This window comes from Camellia sinensis, chromosome 12 (assembly GCF_055761805.1).
Source record: "Camellia sinensis isolate YWXY chromosome 12, ASM5576180v1, whole genome shotgun sequence".
NCBI classification, from domain to species: Eukaryota; Viridiplantae; Streptophyta; class Magnoliopsida; order Ericales; family Theaceae; genus Camellia; species Camellia sinensis.
The window spans coordinates 131331972-131356274 of record NC_138972.1 but is presented as its reverse complement, the minus strand read 5'-3'; the positions used below and the strand labels follow the sequence as shown (position 1 = coordinate 131356274).

Here is a 24303-nt window from a genome sequence, read left to right as displayed (position 1 = left end):
AGGATTCGGAAGTCCGGAGGCAAGGCTCACAGCCGCGACTCTGAAACTTCTGAACGAGCACATTATGAAACATCACCAAGCGCTCAACTGGTGACGTCTGAGTCTTAAGGTCGGTCAAAAATGGGGTGTCTACAGTTGCCCCTCTTTGACAGAACTCGGAAGTCATAAGTGACGGGAGTGAATGTCAAAGCCCAGAGACGACCCATTTTTGACAAGGCTGAAGACTTAGACAAACATACAAGATAAACAGAGATGTGCCCGCAGGCATGCCCGTAGGCAGGGGGCAAAATGCGAATGATAATGCAAGAAGATTTTGAAGATTGGACTTATACGCTACGCGAAGCCGGTTTTGAAAGTTGGACTTATACGCCACGCGAAGCCGGTCATCCTCATGATCATGCGAATGCAGCAAGCTCGGCAAGACCATTCCTTTGGTGAAAGTCTTGTGGAAACATCACGGAGTGGAGGAAGCCACTTGGGAACGTGAGTTGGAAGTCCGTGAAAAATATCCGGACTTGTTTGTTGATATGTAATCTTGTATTTAAATTTTGAACAATTGTTGAACTTAAGAGCTTTTATATATGTCTTAAGTTGTGAAACATTGAAAATGTTTTGGTTTATTGGAAGTATGTTTTGGGAACTTGCCTCATATGGAAGTTGAATGTAACATTATATATGTTGAATATATTGTTGAAATTGGAAAGGATAGTGCATAATGTTGATGCATGTTGAAAGTACATATGTTGTTTACATATTGTGAAATGCCTCTTGTTAAAGAGATGAGATGACCGGTAATGGGTCGAATTGTTGAATGTTAGTGTAACATTGTTTAAAATGGAGGAAAACTTGTTTTGAAAACTTGTGCTTAATTTCGGGGACGAAATTCTTTAAGGGGGGAGGTTATAGCGATCCCGGGTTTACCCTTGTTGTACAGTGATCCGGACATGTGTCCGTGGATGTTGGTAGTTGTTCATTATCTAGTTTGCATCCTCTTTACTTTGTTTTTTTTGAGTTATAGGATGTGTTGGGCAGGTTTGTTACAGGTTGGTTGTGTTTGGGAGCCTAGTGTTGTTGCCCAGATTTTTGGACCTTCGCTCGAGCAGAGAGTTTGTCGCTCGAGCGAGAGTTGAGTTTGTGTCTGGTGGGTCGAGCCAGAGTGGCTTCGCTCGAGCGAGTGATGGGGTCTGGTTCTGGACCTGAGAGTTGTGTTTCTTGGCTCGAGCGAGATTTTCTTGGCTCGAGCGGTCTGGTTTGTTCTTCGCTCGAGCGAGAGATCTGTCGCTCGAGCGTGTTGCTGGTTACAGACCTGAGGGTTTGAGTTGTTGGCTCGAGCGAGCATTCCTTAGCTCGAGCGCACTTCTGAGTTTTTGGCTCGAGCGAGAGTTCCTTGGCTCGAGCGAGAGTTTCTGTGTCTGGTCGCTCGAGCGACCAAGTCTTCGCTCGAGCGAGAGTGTTTTATATCAGCGGACAGTAGCGTTTTGAACATCACTTTTTCATCTTCTTTTTTTTGATCAAACCTAGATCCGAGACTCTCTCTCTCTACACTTATATTCTCTCTAAGAATTGATCTCCCTAGAGTGTGAATCTAGCCTAGGGCCTTTGTTAAAAAGATAGAGGGCATTGAGAGCTTTGTTTTAATCTGAAAAAGTTTGGATTTGGAGCACGTTGGTCTTCGAGTCTTCATCTCCTTTTTGGCTCAAACTTCGAGGTAGGGATATCCTACTCCTCTCTATGGATTTTGTCTTTAAATTTTAGTATTTTGAGATGTTGGGTATGGTTTGGTAATTTGGTAAAAGTTTGGGGCTTTTGTGCAATTTTACAAAAGTTGGGGTTTTATTCATAATAAACCTAGATGCATGTTTGGCATAGAGAAATGAAATGAATGTTAAATCATTGATGAAAATGAGACCTAAGGGTTGAAATGTTAATTATGGGAATTGACCTAATTACATTGTTTAATTAATTGGGATAATTAATTGAGAAGAATGAGGAAATGAAATGTTGATTGAATATCCATTTGTGCATTTATTTTCTGTTTAGAAATAACTGCTTTGGGCTATCGGTGGAGGATAGTCGTGATTGTTGTAGACAATGCATGATGATTAGGCAAACGGAAACTAATCAATGAAGTGTGTCATGGAACTTGACGGTTGATAGAATACATTAACTGTATGTATTGAGTGATTGTATATAGAACCATTGTGTTTGTATACGTTATGTGTAGAGGAGGAGATGGGGGATGTACTCCGCGGTTTAGGGGAAGATAGGGGATGTACCTCTAAACCGGATAGTGTTGGGAGAAGATAGGGGATGAACTCCGTAGATATAGCTCATATGCTTGTCTAGTAAAGTGAAGATAGAGCTTATATGCTTATCTTTGTGAAGTGTGGATATAGCTTATATGCTTATCTGTGGATATTGTTGTTATACATATCTGTTGAGAATGTGGATATAGCTTATATGCTTATCTGTTGAAAAAGGGAAAATGAAAGGAAACTTGGACTCATAAGTTGTATGACATAAATATGTGATTTATGTGAATGCATCAGTGTTGGCCATCTATCAATTGCTAATCTTTTAGTCATTGTTCATGGTTGGTTTAGTGTATTTCTACTGGGCTGTGGCTCACCCTATATGGGAATATCATTTTCAGGTACAGGTAGCATGCCACCTCCAAGGACATAGCTTGGGAGGCTAGAGGCGGACATACTTTTGTCGTTTTACTTTTGATGTATTACATGTAACTTCAAGCCAAGGGCTTACTGTGTAAACGAGTTAGTGCTCTTTTGTTGTAACCAAGTGTTAACTTGGAAAGCTGTAAGCCCGTAGGGTATTTTGTTTTGGTGTTAACATGTAATACTTATGTAATGAGACTCTAATGAATAAAAGAATGTGGCTAGTTCTTATGTCAATGCATGTCTTATTTGATGGGTTTAATGTTATTATTTTGAGGGCGTTACAAGATCTGTTTTTCATACACTTTCATATTCCAAAACCCTAGTTACGAGTTTTCTCTCCCTATACACACCTTCTCTCTTAGGATTGATCTACTTAGGGTGTGTTTCTACCCTAGATCCTTCATTAAAAAGAGTGTGTGAGTCGAGGGCTTCGTTTTAATCTGAATTGTTGGTTGTTTGGAGCACATTGGTATTTGGGCACTCATCTCTGTCTTCACCATTTGGGTTGTTTTCTTCGAGGTAGGGATTTCCTACTCCATTTTATAGGTTTTATTCTAAGTTTTGGTATTTTGATATGTTGGGGATACTTTGGAAAAATTTGGGAAAAACCCTAGTTGTATTATTAAATTAATTTGTATAATTAATTCATGGAATTGGGAAAAGATGGTTAAATTCATGGAATTGGGGAATTTATGGATTAAATGGCGTAGTTGGATAATTTGAATCATTTGTCTATTGAATTGTTGACATAGTTATTTTCAGTTTAGAAATAACTGTTTTGGGCTATCGGTGGAGGATAGTCGTGATTGTTGTAGACATTGCATGTGGATTAGGAATAACTGAAACTAATCACATTGGTTAAGTCATTAATTTTGACTATTGCATTGATACAGAAAATATGTGTATTGATTGAGCATTACATTTGCATACATTGTTTTGTGTGGGAGGAGATAGGGGATGTACTCCACGGTTTAGGGGAAGATAGGGGATGGACCTCTAAACCGGATTTTGTTTGGGAGGAGATAGGGGATGGACTCCATTAGCATCACTTTTATGTGTGCTTATTTATATAGAAGTGTTTTATTGATACAGCACTAAAATGTGTATCAATCTGGAAGTATGAAGTGTTTTGATTTGAGCTTGAGTCTCATTTGTTTGTTGATATTGAAAGGATGTGAATATGATATATGTAATTCACTGTTGTAAGTTTGGCCAGGTTCTGAGCCATGTTGATAAAATTGGAAAGTAAAACGTGTCTTAGACAATAGTGTCATGAGACTGTAAAATGAAGTAATTGATTACCTTGGTTAACCATCTGTTGAATGCTATTGCTTTATTCATTGCATATATGTGGTTTAGTATATTTCTACTGGGCTGTGGCTCACCCTTTATGGAAACATCATTTTCAGGTTCAGGTGATAAGCTACCTCCAAGGACTTAGCTTGGAAGGACTTGGAGTTTGAAGACTATTTTTAGTTATTTGTTTTTCATTGTTAGGTAAACACACAAGCCTAGGGCTTTATTTATATTTGAGTTAGAACTCATACTTTGTGTCCAAGTGTTGACTTGGAAAGATGTAAGCCGGTGGGGCATTTACTTTGATGTTACATGTAATGCTTTTATTTAGTAAGACTCTGATGGATATTATAATGAATTATTAAAGTGTTTTCTTTAAATAATGCATGTCAATGATGTATATAATGGGTTTTTTTTTAGGGCGTTACACATATGATCAAAGGAGGACAATTAATTAATTGGTATTTAATATATGATTATGAATGCTTCACAACATCAATAATGTACGCCATCAAAAAATATTGATGTAAGTTTTCCTCTTGTATTTCGTTCTTCATCAATAAATATTTCTTTTGTTGATAAAAAAAAAATAATAATGTACACCATCAACAATTCCAAAGTTCATCCAAATATACACATTACCAGCATGTATCTGTTAATACATATCAAATATTTTCCCCTTTAATCAATTGAAATTAAAATTCAATGTGGATCAGGCAATTATTGAAAGTTACAAATCTAGTCGATTCCCAATTGATATGGTCAATTTTACTGCTATAAAACTGTTTTTGCATATGATTATTTTTTAAAACACCCAAAATTTATTTAAAATGTTAATTTTTCCCTCACATTTAAAAAATTACATCCCATACCTTGCGGTTTTTAATTATATAACAATTGGCCCCTCCCTTTTATATTTGTAATTTTCAAAGCGTGAGAATTTTTTTTAGAATCTTTAACAAGTAAAGCAAGTAGGCAAGATAGGAACAGTATGGGACATATTACCTAAAAAAATAACAAGTAGGCAAGATAGGAAGAATTTTTTTTAGAATCATTAAGAATTAAAAAAATTTAACATAAAAAAATAAATGAAAAGATCATTAACAAGTAAAACAATTTCTTAGAATCATTGAAGTATATAAAATTCACTGGAAGATCTCAATAAATGTCCCATTTACTACCAATTTTAAATATGCAAGATCCCATTACGTCGTTAGAATTAAATTTGGGAGTGATAATTTAGCATTTTAAATATTTTCTGTCATTAAAATTAAATTTTGGACTGATGTTATAAAGTTTCAAGCATTTTTCCTAATGATAGTATAGTGTTAGCAAAATCAAATACTCAATCAGTACATTTAAAGGGTATTAAAAGGTGAGTTTATTTGGTATTCGGTAGGCATTTACATGATAAGATTTGACATTATATATACACACGTGGAAATAACTGGACTCGATAATATTTGTATTTTTCATTTCATTTCTAAAATAGCATCGTTTCTTCATAATGCCAAGAACACATATGATCAAAGGAGGACAATTAATTATTTGGTATTTAATACATGATTATGAATGCTTCACAACATCAATAATATACACCATCAAAAAATATTGATGTAAGTTTTCCTCTTGTATTTGGTTCTTCATCAATAAATATTTCTTTTGTTGATAAAAAAAAAATAATAATGTACACCATCAACAATTCCAAAGTTCATCCAAATATACACATTACCAGCATGTATCTGTTAATACATATCAAATATTTTTCCTTTTGATCAGTTGAAATTAAAATTCAATGTGGATCAAGCAATTATTGAAAGTAACAAATCTAGTCGATTCCCAATTGATATAGTCAATTTTACTGCTATAAAACTATTTTTGCATATGATTATTTTAAAAAAAAAATCACTAGTTATTAAAAATGTTAATTTTTCCCTCACATTTAAAAAATTACATCCCATGCCTTGCGATTTTTAATCATATAACAAATGGCCCCTCCCTTTTATATTTGTAATTTTCAAAACGTGAGAATTTTTTTTAGAATCATTAACAAGTAAAACAAGTAGGCAAGATAGGAAGAGTACGAGACGTATTACCTAAAAAAATAACAAGTAGGCAAGATAGGAAGAATTTTTTTTAGAATCATTAACAAGTAAAAAAATTTAACATAAAAAAGTAAACGAAAAGATTATTAACAAGTAAAACAATTACTTATTAAAATTGAAGTATATAAAATTCACTGGAAGATCTCAATAAATGTCCCGTTTACTACCAATTTTATATATGCAAGATCCCATTATGTCGTTAGAATTAAATTTGGGGGTGATAATTTAGCATTTTAAATATTTTTTGTTATTAAAATTAAATTATGGAGTGATGTTATAAAGTTTGAAGCATTTTTCCTAATGATAGTATACTGTCAGTAAAATCAAATACTCAATCAGTACATTTACAAGGTATTAAAGGGTGAGTTTATTTGGTGTTTGGTAGGCATTTACATGATAAGATTTGACATTATATATACACACGTGTAAATAAATGGGCTTGATAATATTTGTATTTTCATTTCATTTCTAAAATAACATCATTTCTTCATAATGCCAAGAAAACATATGATCAAAGGAGGACAATTAATTAATTGGTATTTAAGGTATGATTATGAATGATTCACAACATCAATAATGTACACCATCAAAAAATATTGATGTAAGTTTTCCTATTGTATTTGGTTCTTCATCAATAAATATTTCTTTTGTTGATAAAAAAGAAAAAAATAATTTACACCATCAACAATTCCAAAGTTCATCCAAATATACACATTACCAGCATGTATCTGTTAATACATATCAAATATTTTCCCTTTTGATCAATTGAAATTAAAATTCAATGTGGATCAGGCAATTATTGAAAGTAACAAATCTAGTCGATTCCCAATTGATATAGTCAATTTTACTGCTATAAAACTGTTTTTGCATATGATTATTTCTTAAAAAATCCACAATTTATTACAAATGATAATTTTTCCCTCACATTTAAAAAATTACATCCCATGCCTTGCGGTTTTTAATCATATAACAAATGGCCCCTCCCTTTTATATTTGTAATTTTCAAAATGAGAGAATTTTTTTTAGAATCATTAACAAGTAAAACAAGTAGACAAGATTGGAAGAGTATGAGACGTATTACCTAAAAAAATAACAAGTAGGCAAGATAGGAAGAATTTTTTTTAGAATCATTAACAAGTAAAATAATTTAACATAAAAAAATAAATGAAAAGATCATTAACGAGTAAAACAATTTCTTAGAATCATTGAAGTATATAAAATTCACTGGAAGATCTCAATAAATGTCCCATTTACTACCAATTTTATATATGCAAGATCCCATTACGTCGTTAGAATTAAATTTGGGAGTGATAATTTAGCATTTTAATTATTTTCTGTCATTAAAATTAAATTTTGGAGTGATGTTATAACGTTTCAAGCATTTTTCCTAATGATAATATACTGTTAGCAAAATCAAATACTCAATCAGTACATTTAAAGGGTATTAAAGGGTTAGTTTATTTGGTGTTTGGTAGGCATTTACATGATAAGATTTAACATTATATATACACACGTGGAAATAACTGGACTTGATAATATTTGTATTTTTCATTTCATTTCTAAAATAGCATCATTTCTTCATAATGCCAAGAACACATATGATCAAAGGAGGACAATTAATTAATTGGTATTTAATATATGATTATGAATGCTTCACAACATCAATAATATACACCATCAAAAAATATTGATGTAAGTTTTCCTCTTGTATTTGGTTCTTCATCAATAAATATTTCTTTTGTTGATAAAAAAAAAATAATAATGTACACCATCAACAATTCCAAAGTTCATCCAAATACACACATTACCAGCATGTATCTGTTAATACATATCAAATATTTTTCCTTTTAATCAATTGAAATTAAATTTCAATGTGGATCAGGCAATTATTGAAAGTAACAAATCTAGTCGATTCCCAATTGATATGGTCAATTTTACTGCTATAAGACTGTTTTTGCATATGATTATTTTTTAAAACATCGAAAATTTATTAAAAGTGTTAATTTTTCCCTCACATTTAAAAAATTACATCCCATACCTTGCGGTTTTTAATTATATAACAATTGGCCCCTCCCTTTTATATTTGTAATTTTCAAAGCGTGAGAATTTTTTTTAGAATCATTAACAAGTAAAGCAAGTAGGCAAGATAGGAACAGTATGAGACGTATTACCTAGAAAAATAACAAGTAGGCAAGATAGGTAGAATTTTTTTTAGAATCATTAACAATTAAAAAAATTTAACATAAAAAAATAAATGAAAAGATCATTAACAAGTAAAACAATTTGTTAGAATCATTGAAGTATATAAAATTCACTAGAAGATCTCAATAAATGTCCCATTTACTACCAATTTTATATATGCAAGATCCCATTACGTCGTTAGAATTAAATTTGGGAGTGATATTTTAGCATTTTAAATATTTTCTGTCATTAAAATTAAATTTTGGAGTGATGTTATAAAGTTTCAAGCATTTTTCCTAATGATAGTATACTGTTAGCAAAATCAAATACTCAATCAGTACATTTACAGGGTATTAAAAGGTGAGTTTATTTGGTATTCGGTAGGCATTTACATGATAAGATTTGACATTATATATACACACGTGGAAATAACAGGACTTGATAATATTTGTATTTTTCATTTCATTTCTAAAAGAACATCATTTCTTCATAATGCCAAGAACACATATGATCAAAGGCGGACAATTAATTAATTGGTATTTAAGATATAATTATGAATGCTTCACAACATCAATAATGTACACCATCAAAAAATATTGATATAAGTTTTCCTCTTGTATTTGGTTCTTCATCAATAAATATTTCTTTTGTTGATAAAAAAATAAAATAAAATAATGTACACCATCAACAATTCCAAAGTTCATCCAAATATACACATTACCAGCATGTATCTGTTAATACATATCAAATATTTTCCCTTTTGAACAATTGAAATTAAAATTCAATGTGGATCAGGCAATTATTGAAAGTAACAAATCTAGTCGATTCCCAACTGATATAGTCAATTTTACTGCTATAAAACTGTTTTTGTATATGATTATTTTTAAAAAAATCCACTATTTATTAAAGATGTTAATTTTTCCCTCACATTTAAAAAATTACATCCCATGCCTTGCGGTTTTTAATCATATAACAAATGGACCCTCCTTTTTATATTTGTAATTTTCAAAATGTGAGAATTTTTTTTAGAATCATTAGCAGGTAAAAACCGGGATCGCTATAGTGGGCTATTGATTTTGGAGGTGAAATCATCGGCTCTGATGATTTTGATCTGTTGTTGTTGCTGCTTTTTTTTTTTCTGGGGCCGGGGAATGTTTGAGGTCGAGGAAACTTGATCCCCATTAGGGGGTGGAGGCGGGGACAGTAATAGGTTCCTCGTCGGGAATCGGGGTCAAGGACGGAGAAATTTTCACTATCAGGGATCGGGGGCGGTTAAGCCCGGGCCCGAGCCCAGCCCGGGATCCTGGGCCTGGTCCTGGGCCTAGGCTATCATTTTGAAGCCCGTGGGCCCGGCCCACTCAATGCCCACTCAAAGCCCGATCCGACATCCAGTGTCATTTTTGGTGAAAAAAATAAATTTTTGATGAAAAAAATAGAAATAGAAGGCTTCTTTTTTTGGACTAAAAAAACACAAAAATACTAAATAAACTAATAAGATAAATGTTACATCCAAATCATAATCATTACATTTCTTCTCTCACAAAAAAGTAAAAAAATCAAAAAAATTAAAAAATTATTCCCAAACGAAACTAATTTAGTCAGGCTAAATTAGTCAAAAAGTCAAAAAATGATGATAAAAAAATTCGTGCCAAACAAAGCCTTAGTGAAAATACGATAACCTTTATAAGTTTGGCTAAATTACACTGAATTTTTTTCATATCTTAATTCATATAATACTTATTCTATTTTTATTATAAATTTCTTAGTTGCATAAATGTAAAAATAATATTATCATATCTTTTACATTGAGATGTACATTTTATAATGTGTATTGTTGTGTTTTCATATCTTCTGCATTAATTTTAATCATTTTAATCTTATTAAAAAAATACTAATATAATTATATTAAAACTTTAAGACTTATTGTATATTTTTCAAATTTCAAAAGAGTTGAATGTAATTTACCTTTTTACTAACCATGATCGATAATGTTCAATAATTTTACCAAAAAATATCATTCAAAATTTTACTCAAAAAATATTGTATAACTCAGATTTTAACCGAGTTTACACTTCAAATAAATTTTGACAACATATTATTTTTTAAATAAAATTTAAAATATTTTTTGAGTATCTAAAACTATTTATTAGAGTAAAATGTACATCTCAGTATAAAAGATATGTAATTTTTTTTTTTCACATTTATAAGATCACGAATTTCTAATGAAAATATGACAAGTGTTATATGAATTAAAATTTTAACAGAACTCAGTTAGCTTATCATTATTTTTTATTATTATTATTATTATTATTATTATTTGATGTGGGAAGAGACCCAGTTCATATGGACAAAAAATAAAGGGAAGAAAATGCACCCAAAAAAAAAAAAGTAAGCTAAAATAATTAATAAGACAAAATGTCAGATCAAACTCATAATTATTTTATTTTTTCTCTCACAAACATCATATTTAACTACAAAAAAATCTAACCCTCTTCCCAAACACAAATATTTTAGCCTACTAAAATAGCCAACTTCCCAAACGAGGCCATATCAGATAACTTCCGATGTACCAAGAAAAAAGTAGTTGTATCATACACAGTTAGCAATGTAAGAAAATCGAAAAAATTGACCAAACCAATTAAACAGATTATATTTGGTCTATTTTTTAAACAAAAATTGGTTTATGGACTTTTTTTATTTGATTTTAAAAAAAAAAAATTTGGTTCAATACCGGTTCAAGCACCTTATGCACTAACTAAACTGAAATTGACTACTTCAACATATATTGTATTTATAATATATATATAATATAATAATATAATGATATTCATAAGTAAAAAAAATTTAACTTCAATTATATCAACCCAATAACCTAACATAGTAAATCCTTAAAAATATATATATATATATATATATATATATATATATATGTATGTATGTATATACGGTGCTACTTGACAAAGGTGAAAACTTAAAATTAAGTATTAAAAATTGAATGTTAAAATTTTTAAACTAAAAAATTGTTTGATAAAAATTTAAATGCTAAATTGAAAATTAGTTGTTTGATATATATAAGATCAATTTTAAAAATTATTATTTTTAAATTGAATATTTCAATTTTTATATTGTAATAGTGGTGGTGGTGGTAGTGCTGGCAATGGCATGGTGGTGGTGGTAACGATAGCGTTGATGGTGGTGGTGGTAGTGGCGGTGGCATTGTGGTGTAGTGGTAGTGGTAGAAATCGTAGTGGTAGTAAAATGATGGTGCTGTTTATGGCAACAATAACAATGGTGATGAAGATGGTAGTAGTGGTGGCAGTGGTATGGTGGTGGTGGTAGTGGTGGTGGTGGTGGTGGCTGTGGTTGCGGTTACGATAGTGTTGGCAGTGACATGATGGTGGTGGTGGTTGTGGTGGTGGTTGTGGTTGTGGTTGTGGTGGTGGTGGTAATGATGGTGGTAATGAGTTTATAATAGTGTATATCGATACTTATATTTAGTATTTATAAATTCAGTCAGAATTAAGTAAGTTTCATATGATTTTAAAAAAAAATTTCGTTAGTTTTAACTTATATTTTAAGAGGCACTTAAATTTTTAAGTACTAAATCAGATTATCAAGCATGCCTAACTTAGTAACATATTATACAACAATACTACATCCCCCTAATTTATCATTCCTAAATGACCCCTAATGATGTAGCATTGATGTTGGACTCTACATGATAAAATGTTTAACAAATCAAAATTTGACCCTTGTTACACACATTATAATTTTTAGGAGTTATAAATTAGGTGTCTCAAACATTTTTCTTGTGCATAATATTAACCTCAACTCACTATTTTTGAAGTCTTAGTATTTATTAATATGTGTTTTTGTTAATCTAGGAATTGGAATATTTTTATTAAATGGATAGATAAGATATATTTGAAGTGATGGACAAATTGACTAATTCAATATTTTTACATGGGTAAATTAAACCACTAGTCCCTTTAGTTTGACTGAAGTGTCACTTTAATTACTGTAATTTCAATTTGAACAATTTAGTCTTTACATTTTTTGATTTTGTTGCAATATGATCCTTCTATCATATGTTGTTAACATTTTGAAAATTAAAGGAACCAAACTGAAATTGACAAAAATTATGGAGACTGTGGTCCCTATATTTTGTTTTGAATTTCACTTTGGTTTGTCTAATTTTGTTTTTCAATCCAAATTTTAATGACAAGTGATGGAGGAACCAAATTGAAGCAAAATTAAAAGTGTAGAGATTGAATTGTTCAAATTAAAAAAAAAAAAAAAAAGGATAAAAAATTATATTTACTGTTGATAGAAATTTGATCCGATCAAATAGATATCAATATCCGATTAACGTGGATTTTTACAGGAATAAAGTACTCGACGAGCTCTACACATTAAATGATTCAGATCATCAAAAAATAACCTGTGGTGAGCCTCCACAGGCCCGACGGCACGCTCTAGTCAGATCTCGGACTGGAGAGAAGCCTGAGCCAAGAAAAAAAAAAAAAGAGGTCAGTTTTATGTGTCAGAAAAAGCCCAAGATATTCCAACTTCAGACTTTAATCTATTTTGGAAAGTAGATTAAAATTTAGTTTTTTTATTTTATATTTTTTATAAAAAATATAAAAAAAAAATAAAGAGATGATTTGACTTAAAAAAGTCAAAAGTTAAAAAACTGTTTTTAACCGTGTTCCCAAAATATGCCTTTAATATTGTGTTTGGTTAGGAGATTTAGAAAAATATAAAAATAAAATATGAATAGAATATATTTACATTTTACTTAATTTCATATATTTTTTTCTTTTTAAATTTATATTTAAATCTCTCAATCAAATATGGCCGGTGGCCTTTTAATACAAAAGACTCCTTTTGAAGCCCAAGCCAGCTACCTTTTAAAAGCCCCTGCCAGAGTCATAACGATTTTATTAAATTGAAATTTGTTCATTAATTTTTTTTAATTAAAAAAGAAAAAAAAGTAAGGAGCTCAAAAAAAAAAAAAGTCTCAAAAGTTATATGAAATCGAAAAGAAATTTTATAATATAGATTTTTAAGTTTAATGTGATATGTATTACATCCAAAATAAATGTAATTGTAGAAGATTCATTTTCTCGTTTTTATTAACCGATATCAATACAAATAGGGACTAATATGTGGCAAGGATCACTTGCTGAATTTTTGGACCAAGCAACTGGTTCTTGTGCTTTTTTGTTTGTAGGTTGATGGCTTTTGAATGGTGTTGTGCCTCATCAGTACCAAACAGAATTGAGGGAATTAAGAAACTTAATTACTGCAGCAAAACCCTTTATTTATTTATTTTGAACAGATATAAAGAAATTACGAGTACACGAGTCTGGGCTACAACACCCCATTAGCATCATCATACAATTGGTTTACAATAATCGAGGGAGCAAAATGGAAACATTGTAAACCCAACATTGTATCAAAACCCTTTTTGTTTCTTATTACGAGGACAAAAAAACAAGAGAAGGAAAAAAAAAAAAAAAAACATTCCTGATATAACATTATCAGAGACAAACAAAAAAAGGTCTATTGATTGCTGATTAAACTGGTAAGATGTTCCTCTGTAGGTTGTTTCCTCTTGAGTTAGAAAAGGCATGAGCAATAGCGAGCCGACTCAGAGTAGCGAGCCAACTCAGAAGCATTGCTGGGACTATCTGATGGAGCCAGTTCCACAGCATCAGAAGCTGGCGGGACAGAAACTTACCTGCCAAGAACAATATATAAAGAAGGTAGAGCAGAGACCCAACTGAGTCTGGCAAAAGAGTTGAAACCAGAGACACCAAACCAAGCCAACCAAACACCACTGTCCCATGGCGAGCATAAGTTTGGCAGCGGCAGAGATCTTCATAAGAAGAAGATTCCAGTTTGGCATAGTAAGCGAAGGAATAGAAGAGAAAACTAACAATAGAAACACGCAAAGATTTGGGGTATGTGTCGAATGGGGTTGTGTCCGTCTTCCCTTGATACTTGATTTGCAAAAAGATGAGAATCACTGGAACAATAAACTTCAGAACAGTGTGACAAGAAGCAGAAGAGGAGGAGGTACTCTGTCGTTGCGACAAGTAGTTGTAGGAGTGTGTTGTAATGCTGAGAAATGAGAACTGTGCAAACAAGTTTGTCTGCGTGCCTTGCTGAGGTGTTCTTCTTGTTGTTGTTGTCGCCATTGATTTGACAATAGTAACACACAGAGAGATCTACATCAAAATAAGGAATTAGTTGGTTATAAAGAAAAAGGAAAATGATATAAGCTTCTCTTTGATTATCAATTTGGCAAAACAAATTTGTTTTTTTAAGGTTATTTTAATTTATGGATGTTATGATTGGTTTAATTTTATTTTTTTTTTTTTTTGTATGTAATCTCATTCAATTGAATAAAATATATGTAAAATAAAATTTCAAACTTAATAGGATATTTTTCGTTTTCAATTGAAGTAATGTAATATGTTTATCTATTATTTTTTAGTAAATCTACTCAACCAAAATAAAAAGGGTACACAAACTCAAGTTAACATTGATGAAAATATATGGACATCTTTTAACATTTCAATCTATTACACACGCTCCGCAACATTTTAGTTAAATCATAAACATTCATGTCATTTAGCAAGAATATACAAATACTCTTTTAATATTTTGCGAAAAGATCATAGGCATATCTTCAACTTAAATAAATATATGTGCCAATATTTATTAAATTAATTGAGTATTTCTATATACAAATACATATAAAATTACGAATAAATTACATATACAACTCCTAAGATTTATTAAAAATGTCAATTTTTTCCTCACATTTAAAAAATTATATCCCATGCCTTGCGGTTTTTAATCATATAACAAATGACCCCCCCTTTTATATTTGTAATTTTCAAAACTGAGAATTTTTTTTAGAATCATTAGCAGGTAAAACAAGTAGGCAAGATAGGAAGAGTATGAGACATATTACCTAAAAAAATAACAAGTAGCCTAGTGATTCTAACAACCCTACACCTACACGCAACCCATGCACTGGAATACAGTGCCACCAACAGGGCAGCAACAACCCCCGGTGGTGTCCGATTCACAAACGAAATCGGACTCGAATACAGCAAGCAAACCCTAATCTCTGCCACAAATTTCATTTGGAGGACTTTTCGGGAAAACTCTCCGATAAACAGAAAGAGCGTGTCGGGAGTGAGCTTGTTCATTGACACTATGGACGGCATCGCCTACGCTGTCAATAATGAGATTCACGTCAGTGCCAATTACATACAAGGGTACTAATGCAGACGAAATTCTATAAATTATTATTATTTTGAAATTAATAATTTGTTTAAAAAAATTTAATTTTGTATAGAATAGGCTAATTTATTTGGTTTCTTATTTCTTATCAATTTAGTTTTCCTATTTCATGTGTTTTATTTATTTTAGTACAATTAATATTTTTTCTTTTAGATATTTTTCACTAACAATAATTAATAATTTCCTTTGTGGATGTTACTCATGGTGAAGTAGGTTCTTTTAAAATAAATTTCAAACAAGTTGTTGAAATTAATAATTTGTTTCAAAAAATTTAATTTTATATAGAGTAGGCTAATTTATTTGGTTTCTTATTTCTTATCAATTTAGTTTTCCTATTTCATGTGTTTTATTGTTTTACTACAATTAATATTTTTTTCTTTTAGATATTTTTCACTAGCAATAATTAATAATTTCCTTTGTGAGTGTCACTCGTGGTGAAATGGGTTCTTTTAAAATTGATTTCAAACAATTTGTTAAATCTGTTAAGGGTTGTAATAATTCAAACGGCCCCATACTCTACGGTCAATTAGCACTAAGGTATTGTTTGATACAACTTATTATAAATTACTAAAAACTAATAATTCATAAAAGTATAAGTCAAAAATATCGTTTACCTAACTTTTAAATCTTTTGTTGAATTATTAATAAATTACAGAGTATTTTTTTCTATATAAGGTACTCCGGCGATGTTAAGAGAGAGATTACCGGAGTTCTGTATCACGAGATGACACACATATGGCAGTGGAATGGGAATGGCCAGACCCCTGGAGGATTGATAGAAGGAATTGCTGATTTTGTGAGGTTGAAGGCTGGATATGCCCCGAGCCATTGGGTGAAACCCGGTCAGGGTGATCGGTGGGACCAAGGTTACGATGTTACAGCCCGATTTTTGGATTACTGTGACAGTCTAAGAAATGGGTTTGTAGCAGAACTTAACAAGAAGATGAAAAATGCTTACAATGCTAACTACTTTATTCAGTTGTTGGGCAAGACAGTTGATCAACTCTGGAGTGACTATAAAACTAAATATAAGTAGGCATATGCTTTCTACTTTATTATGACTACAAGGCTAAGTATTTGAAATGTATAAATAACAAACACTGAAAGTGTTGTAGTATTGCTGGTTTTCTAGTCTTATTGGCAAATAAATGTTCAAAACTATAGTAAAAGAGTAAAATTATGATTTAGATATGGCTCCCTGCAAGGCTTTTGCTGCAAAAACTTAAACATTGAAGAAGAAGAAGTACAAAAATACAAAATTAGCTTTACAATACCCTCTTTGCAAGGCAACCATAGCTCAGTTACTCAACTCAGTCAAGTAGGCACGATAGGAAAAGAATGAGACGTATTACCTAACACAATTTCTCTCCCCCCCTCTCTGGAATGGCTGCCACAATCTTTTGTAGATCGCAGAAAAGTGCTGGAGGCAATGCAGGGCTGCAGGACTGGAGGCAATGCAGGCATATATAGAGGGACGGGAAGAACCCATTTTATGATCTTTGCGTGGAAACTACAAAACTTTTTTTGCTCCAAGATGGAAACCCATTTTATGATCTTTTTCGTGGAAACTACTAAATTTTTTTGCTGAAAGATGGAAACTTCAACTTATTACTTTCCGCAGCAGATTGTTGCCGAGATGGTTACAAACTATTAACTATTTTCTAGTTTTGCCTAGGTGGTTACAAATTATTTTCTCGTTTTTAATTTATTTTAGTCACATTCTTCACATGTAGCGAATGTCTAATGTTAGGTAAATGTGTAATCCCACCATTATATTGCTTGCTCTATCTCTCTTCAGCCACCGATTTCACAAGTATGGTTTTATTTTATTTTTGTCATATTTGATAAATGAATGTGAAGAGAATTTTAAGAATGTCCTCTTAAACTTTGTGCGAAGTTATTTATTTTTTATAGAAAAATATTTTTTTTGAAAAACATTACGGTTTTGCAAATATCATGTTGACAACTATGCCATAAATATTATTTTTTAGAGCAATTTTCTTTTAAAAATTAGCCTATTTGGTTTATATGGTTAAGTAAATTCTTGTTAGAATAAAATGATTGGACAAAATACAGAACGTATTTCTTTTCTTTCTTTTTTTTAATGTATTTCTACTAAGCAAAATACATAGTATTGTTGGAGTTGCTCAACTAGTGGAGCAACCTTTCCAAACTACGAAGCCATTTATATGTATTTATTATGTGTATTCTATATTATTATTACTCTTATAAAGAGAAGAATATTATTGGTGTAAATGAAATCAGATTACATTTTTAAAAAAATCACAGAAACATTGATCATTAGCCCATCAAATGTACAAATATTCCTTTGCGATTAATGGCAAGGAAGTAAAGAATCAAAAAGGTGCAGTCTCTCCCCAGTTTGGAGGAGTTTTTGGTATTTTTATAAAGGTGAATGCTAGCCAACGAGGGTTGGTTAAGATTAATTGATAAAATATGTTTTGAGATATATAAAAGGAGAAATAAAAATATAAAAGGAGAAATAACCGGCACATCGTGTCATAAATTCGTCATAAATCCATATTATATTCTTAATCTAGCAAAACCTTTTTATAAAATAAATTATACAGATTTTAAAATCAACGTCCTAAATAAAATTTAATGGACCCAAGTTTACCTAACTAGTACCTCTTCTTCAGTCCACTTTGATTCCCTTTGTGATATGTTTTAATTTAATTTAATTTTTTGTTTCTCAAATTTTTTGGGGTTGGTGAAGGATTTCTTTAAAGACATATATGTGAGAATATGTTAATAAAATAAATACAATAAATAAAATAAAATGTTAATAGAATAAATACAATAAATATGTTAATACACACTACAACAAAAAACAGTTTTGGCGATCAAAAATGTAAATTTCGTCGCTGAAAATAGGACAATTGGCGACTAAAATTGAATTAGTAGCCAAAAGTGAAGACTTTTGGCGACTAAAATAGTTTAGTAGCCAAATGTGTACTTATTGGCGACTAAAAATCAGATTAGTCGCTGATTACGTGGGTTTTAGGGACTAAAACAATTTTAGTAGCCAAAGGTGAAGGCTTTTGGCGACTAAAAAAGATTAGTAGCCAAAAGTATTGGCTTTGGCGACTAAAAAATGGTTGGGTCGCCGATTGTAGGTGTTTTACCGACAAAAAAAATGTTGTAGCCAAATGTAAAGGTTTTTTGCTACTAAAAAATTTTTAGTGGCTAAAAGTCGACAATTGGCGACTAAAATTGAGTTTAGTCGGCAAAAGTGGCGGTTTTGGCGACTAAAAATCAGTTTAGTCGCCGAAAGTGGTTATTTTTAGACGGAAATTAATTTTTTTAGCGACTAAATTATTGGTAGTAGCCAAAACTAAGGTTTTTGGCGACTAAAAAAAACTTTAGTCACCAAAAGTGGCTCCCTTTTTTTTAATAATTAATTTATTTTTTGCATAAATTAATATTTGAATAAAAATAATTATATTTATATATATATATAGTTTTAAATTAATACGGGTCAATATACTATATAAATAATATATATTGCATATATATTCATGTGATCTTGTGGTGGCATAGTGGGGGGAGTGTGTTGGTAAAGGTGTACAAAGTAGAAGGTCCGTGGTTCGAATCTCAAAAAAAGCAAAAAAGTTGGTAATTTTTTTTTTTTTCACGGAAGCACCTTTGGCGACTAAAATTATTAGTCGCCAAAAGTCTTTATTTTGGCGACTAAATGGATTAGTCGGCGATTCAATGAGTATTGGCGACTAAAGGATTAGTCGCTAAATTTATGATTTTGAAAAGTGTAAATCACTATTGGCGACTAAAATGTTGGTCGCGAAAGAGCTACTTTTTGGCGACTAAAAAAGTTTTAGTCGCCAATACCTCTGCTGACCATCTACACGCGACAAAGCCAGCGACTAAAAAAATTAGTCGGGGAAAGTAAAAAGTCGAATTTTGGCGACTAAAAACGGACTTTTGGCAACTAAAAATTTAGTCACCAAAGGTGCTTTTTCTTGTAGTGACAATAAATACAATGAGTATATGTGAGTAGGTGTTTCAGCTCTTGGGGGTAGACTCGCTGTTAGTTCAGAATAATACAATAAATATTTTGAGTATATGTTAATAGAATTATGGGAAATTTACCAATAAACCCTAAATGTTGATCTTATAATCCAATTAGTCCCATATGTTTTCTAGTGCTCCGTTTAGTCCAATCTGTTGTCAAAGGACGCAATAGCCATCAGTTATTGTGTAATGTTTGTTGTACATTCGTATGCGCGTATGGCACAGATGAGGTAAAACGGCATGTGGTGGGTCACGTGCCACACAATTGATTGTCACACACCCAAAATGTTCACTAAGGGTTTTTGTAGAAGACTGATGTGGTTTTTGATTGCCACGTAACCCACATCTTGAAAACCCATACCCATTAAAACACAACCTGATTTCTACATCCACATCCCCACACACAGTGCAGAAAACAACCCCAAAAAATGCCCCACATAACCCCCCACCCTACCCGTTGTAAAGAACTCCCTTACACCAATACATAATGCAACACACACCCACAGCAAAAAATATACAAATAAGAGAACATACCTTTGTAACACAAAAAATAACCCCAAAAAATGCACCATATAACCCCCCACCACACGGATTGTATAGTAGCCCCTTCCACCAATACATACAAAACCCAAAACGATATAAAACGTAAATGCTATCCAAACAAGAAGACAAACCTTTGAACCAACGATGTACCGACTTTGGTTATACTCTCTGTATCAGTCCGTCACACAGCCGCCACTAAATCACCCACCCACACCACTGAAAACCCTAAGTCCAAAAGGCTGAAATGTTTATACACATAACATTAAAATTACAAACTATAACACCCACAAAATCCACAGAATGACGTGATCCTGCAACACAAGATCAAAACATAACAAAAAAGGGTACAACCGTCCACACAATGACGCCAAATATGGAAAATAGGATCAGAAAGAAACAAACCTCCCCACTAGTAGGACTTGCCGGAACAAAAGAATAAAGTTGGGACTGATTGGTTTAACAGTTTGTGAGATGGGATTTATTGATAAATATTCCTAGAATTATTATAGTGAAGTAACTGAATGAACAATCATTTACAACCATGCCAATTAAAAGCTTTAAATTTTTATGTCCACGTTATGAATTTATTTACTATTGAGTGACATAAAAGAATTTAAAAAAAAAAACTAGAATTTATAGCATTTACACAAATTTGGCAGACAAAATTGTAAGTAATCTTGTTAGGAATCAGTAATCTTGTTACACGAAGTTGTAAGCAAAAATATGCCTACATTCCATAAGAACAATGGCATACAACAAGCAGATCTTCTTATGTGGTTAGTGAACTTTTCAAATGTATTCAATATCTAAAAACAAAATACACAAAGCAACCCTTTACTTTGAGGTTTATTCAGTAACATAGAGGCAAGGAGTTGACAATCCAATAATAGACTAACAATAGTATTAAAATGATCATATTTATTTATTAAATTGTGTTTACATTCTCATGTGTTAAAATTACATTGATTTAATGAATCTTATGTTGTGCCTAGAAGGAAGAAAACAATCACACACAAGCACACAAGCAAGAACACACAAAGAATTACGTGGTTCGGCAAGTCGCCTACGTCCACGAGCAGCAGATTTCACTATATTTGGGACAAAGAATTACACACTATAATTCTCTCTTTCTGCTCTATTTCTCTCTTTAACTCACCACACTGAACCCCTCCCATTCACTAACCATTTATAGATGAAATTGGAGGGCCAAAGTCTTTAACAAGCCACCGACAACATTAATGGCAACCATCAACCATCAACCGCCAATAAGATTAACCACCCTACCATGTCTAGCTTCTTCATTTTTTCTTCAATCAGCAGCCATCGTTGATAAACAAATCTGAGCCAATGGTGTACTCACAGCTTTTGTTTTTTCATTTATGCCAAATATGTCTAACACCTTTTTCAAATACTGGGTTGGCGTCAGACAAACCGTGCCCTTCTTCCTGTCTCTTTTGATCTCCATGCCAAGAATTTTCTTTGCTTCGCCAAGATCCTTCATTTTGAACTCTCCTGCCAACTGCGCCTTGAGTTTATCAATCTCCACCTTGCTCTTAGATACAATCAGCATATCATCAACATATGAGAGCAAATAGATAAAGGAACCATCGGAAAGCTTACGGAATATACACAATGATCATACTGGCTTCTTGTGTATTTCTTTTCTGTCATGAACCGATCAAATCGCTTGTACCACTGTCTTGGAGACTGCTTCAACCCGTACAACGATTTCTTTAATTTGCAAACCCAATCCTCTTTTCTAGCAACTTTGAATCCATCTAGCTGGGACATGTATATCTCCTCTTCAAGATCTCCATATAAGAAGGCAATTTTGACATCGAGTTGGGCGAGCTTGAGATCACACTATGCAACCAAAGCTAGCAAGATATGAATAGACATGTGCCTTACAACAGGTGAGAATACCTCATTGTAGTCTATTCCTTCCTTCTAGGCATAGCCTTTAGCTACCAATAGCTTTGAATCTGATGTTGTCTTTGCTTGGGATGCCTTCCTTCTTGGTGTAAACCCACTTACACCCAATTGCTTTCTTACCCTTTGGAAGTTACACCAACTCCCAAGTCTAGTTCTTATGGAGTAACCCGATCTCTTCATCTATAGCCTCCTTCCATTTGACACTTTCTGCATTCTGCACGGCTTCTTTGAAAGTGCAAGGAACATTGTCTTTAATGATTGGAAGTGCATAAGCCACCATATCGATCATCCAACAGAGTTACTTAATAACTCTTTTTTCTTTTCTGATTGCAATGGGTTCTGACTGTTGTGGGGCCTCTGGATCTTCATTTTCATCTGAACTTTCTTCAGAATCTTCTTCAGAGCTATAAACTGAAACTTCTTCAGGATTGTTGCCTGTTTGAACAATCTTTGCTGGAGTCTCAAACTCCACCTGCACTGACTTCTTCAATGCTTCATCATTTTCTTGAGTATTTGGTTGCTTCAGCATTGTAGACTCGTCAAAGGTAACGTCTCTTCTAGTGACAACTTTCTTTGATTCAGGGCACCAGAGTCTATATCCCTTGACACCGTCACTGAAGCCCAAGAATATAGCTTTCTTGGCTCTAGGATCCAATTTAGATTCTGTAACATAAAAATAAGCTGGATATCCAAAGATACGTAGCTGATCATAATCAGTAGCTGGTGCTCCTAACCATACCTCCATGGGAGTCTTGCCATCTAGTGCTGCAGCAGGTAGTCTGTTGACAAGATGACGAGCATAGTTCAATGTCTCGCCCCAAAATGCCTTGCTTAATCCTGAATGTGACAGCATACACCGGACTTTCTCCACCAAAATGCGGTTCATGCGTTCTCTAACTCCATTTTGTTGCGGCGTTCCACTAACTGTGAAATGTCTCACTATCCCTTTATTTCGACAAACCTCAAAAAAGGGATCTGATGTGTATTCGCTGCCATTGTCAGATCTGAGCTTCTTGATCTTCCTACCTGTCTGGGTCTCATTCATTCTCTTCCACATAAGAAAGATATCTAATACTTCAACTTTATGCTTCATTGTGTAAACCCATACTCTTCTTGATCTTCCTGCATGTCTGGGTCTTAATTATTCTCTTCCACGTAAGAAAGATATCTAATACTTCATCTTTATGCTTCATTGTGTAAACCCATACTCGTCTTGAGAAATCATCAATAAATGACACAAAGTAGTGTTTACCTCCCAAATAAGCATTCTTGAAAGGTCCCCAAACATCTATGTGAATGTAGTCCAAAATCCCTTCGGTGCGATGAACAGCAGTACCAAACTTGATTCTTGTTTGCTTGCCCAGTACACAATGCTCGCAGAACTCAAGCTTTCCTGTTTTGGCGCCTTTCAACAGTCCTTGCTTTACCAACCCTTGTAAAGCCTATTCTCCAGTATGCCCCAAGCGCATGTGCCAAAGTCTGGCAAGGTCTGACACATCATCCTCTAAGCTGGTGGAGACAGCCATTCTCCCTGTGACTATAGAGCCGTTTAGGAAATATAAATTTCCCTTTCGAGTACCTTTCATTGTAACAAATGCTCCTCTAACAACTTTGAGGACTCCATCTTCCACAGTTACTCTGTAACCTTTAGAGTCTAAAACTCCCACTAAGATGAGATTCTTCGTCAAATCTGGTACATACCGAACATCTTCAAGAATTCTAATTGTTCCATCATGCATCTTTAGTCGAATTGTTCCAATCCCCTTTGTTCTACAAGCTTGGTCGTTGCCCATCAACACAACTCCTCGATCGAACTCTCATAAGCTCGAGAACCACTGCTTGTTATGACACATGTGGTAGAAATATCTAGAATCTAGAATCCATTCATCAGACTGGCCAGGTGATGAAACTATGAAGGCTGATCTTTCACCATTATCTTCATCTCGTGCAACGTTCACCTTTTTCCTCTTTCTTGTCTTTATTGGGACAATCTTTTGCCCAATGCCCCTTCTGGCGACAAGAAACACACTCGTCTTTTGCAAGATGTCTTCTATCTGATGATCTCCCTCTGGATTTTGAGCGAGACTTTCCTCGCCTTGTATATCTTCTGTTATTTGTCCTGCCTCTGACTGTCAATGCCTCTGATGCCGAGTCCCTGTTTGCAGACTTATCTTTCCTTCTGAACTCATTATTTACCA

General features: G+C 32.8%; 2 protein-coding genes across 2 annotated transcripts; one reads left to right on the top strand and one right to left on the bottom strand.

Annotated features, from left to right (window-relative positions):
* Nucleotides 1–14109: 14109 nt before the first annotated feature.
* On the top strand, nucleotides 14110–16767 carry LOC114309194 (uncharacterized). Its single transcript, XM_082897255.1, has 3 exons — nucleotides 14110–14341; nucleotides 15270–15555; nucleotides 16256–16767. The coding sequence occupies exons 1-3, from the start codon at nucleotides 14110–14112 to the stop codon at nucleotides 16614–16616; spliced, it is 879 nt and encodes a 292-aa protein (XP_082753381.1). The 3' UTR covers nucleotides 16617–16767.
* A 6780-nt stretch (nucleotides 16768–23547) lies between these two features.
* On the bottom strand, nucleotides 23548–23844 carry LOC145803873 (putative mitochondrial protein AtMg00300). The gene has a single exon (XM_082897254.1). It carries the CDS (start codon nucleotides 23842–23844, stop codon nucleotides 23548–23550), a length of 297 nt encoding a protein of 98 aa, XP_082753380.1.
* Between the last annotated feature and the right edge of the window lie 459 nt (nucleotides 23845–24303).

Coding starts and splice junctions, on each gene's coding strand:
- LOC114309194 (XM_082897255.1), top strand. CDS start 14,110: ATGGCGAGCATAAGTTTGGCAGCGGCAGAGATCTTCATAAGAAGAAGA. Junction 14,342..15,269: donor AAGAAGCAGAAGAGGAGGAG/GTACTCTGTCGT, acceptor CAAGTAGCCTAG/TGATTCTAACAACCCTACAC. Junction 15,556..16,255: donor AGTGCCAATTACATACAAGG/GTACTAATGCAG, acceptor TTTCTATATAAG/GTACTCCGGCGATGTTAAGA.
- LOC145803873 (XM_082897254.1), bottom strand. CDS start 23,844: ATGCATGATGGAACAATTAGAATTCTTGAAGATGTTCGGTATGTACCA.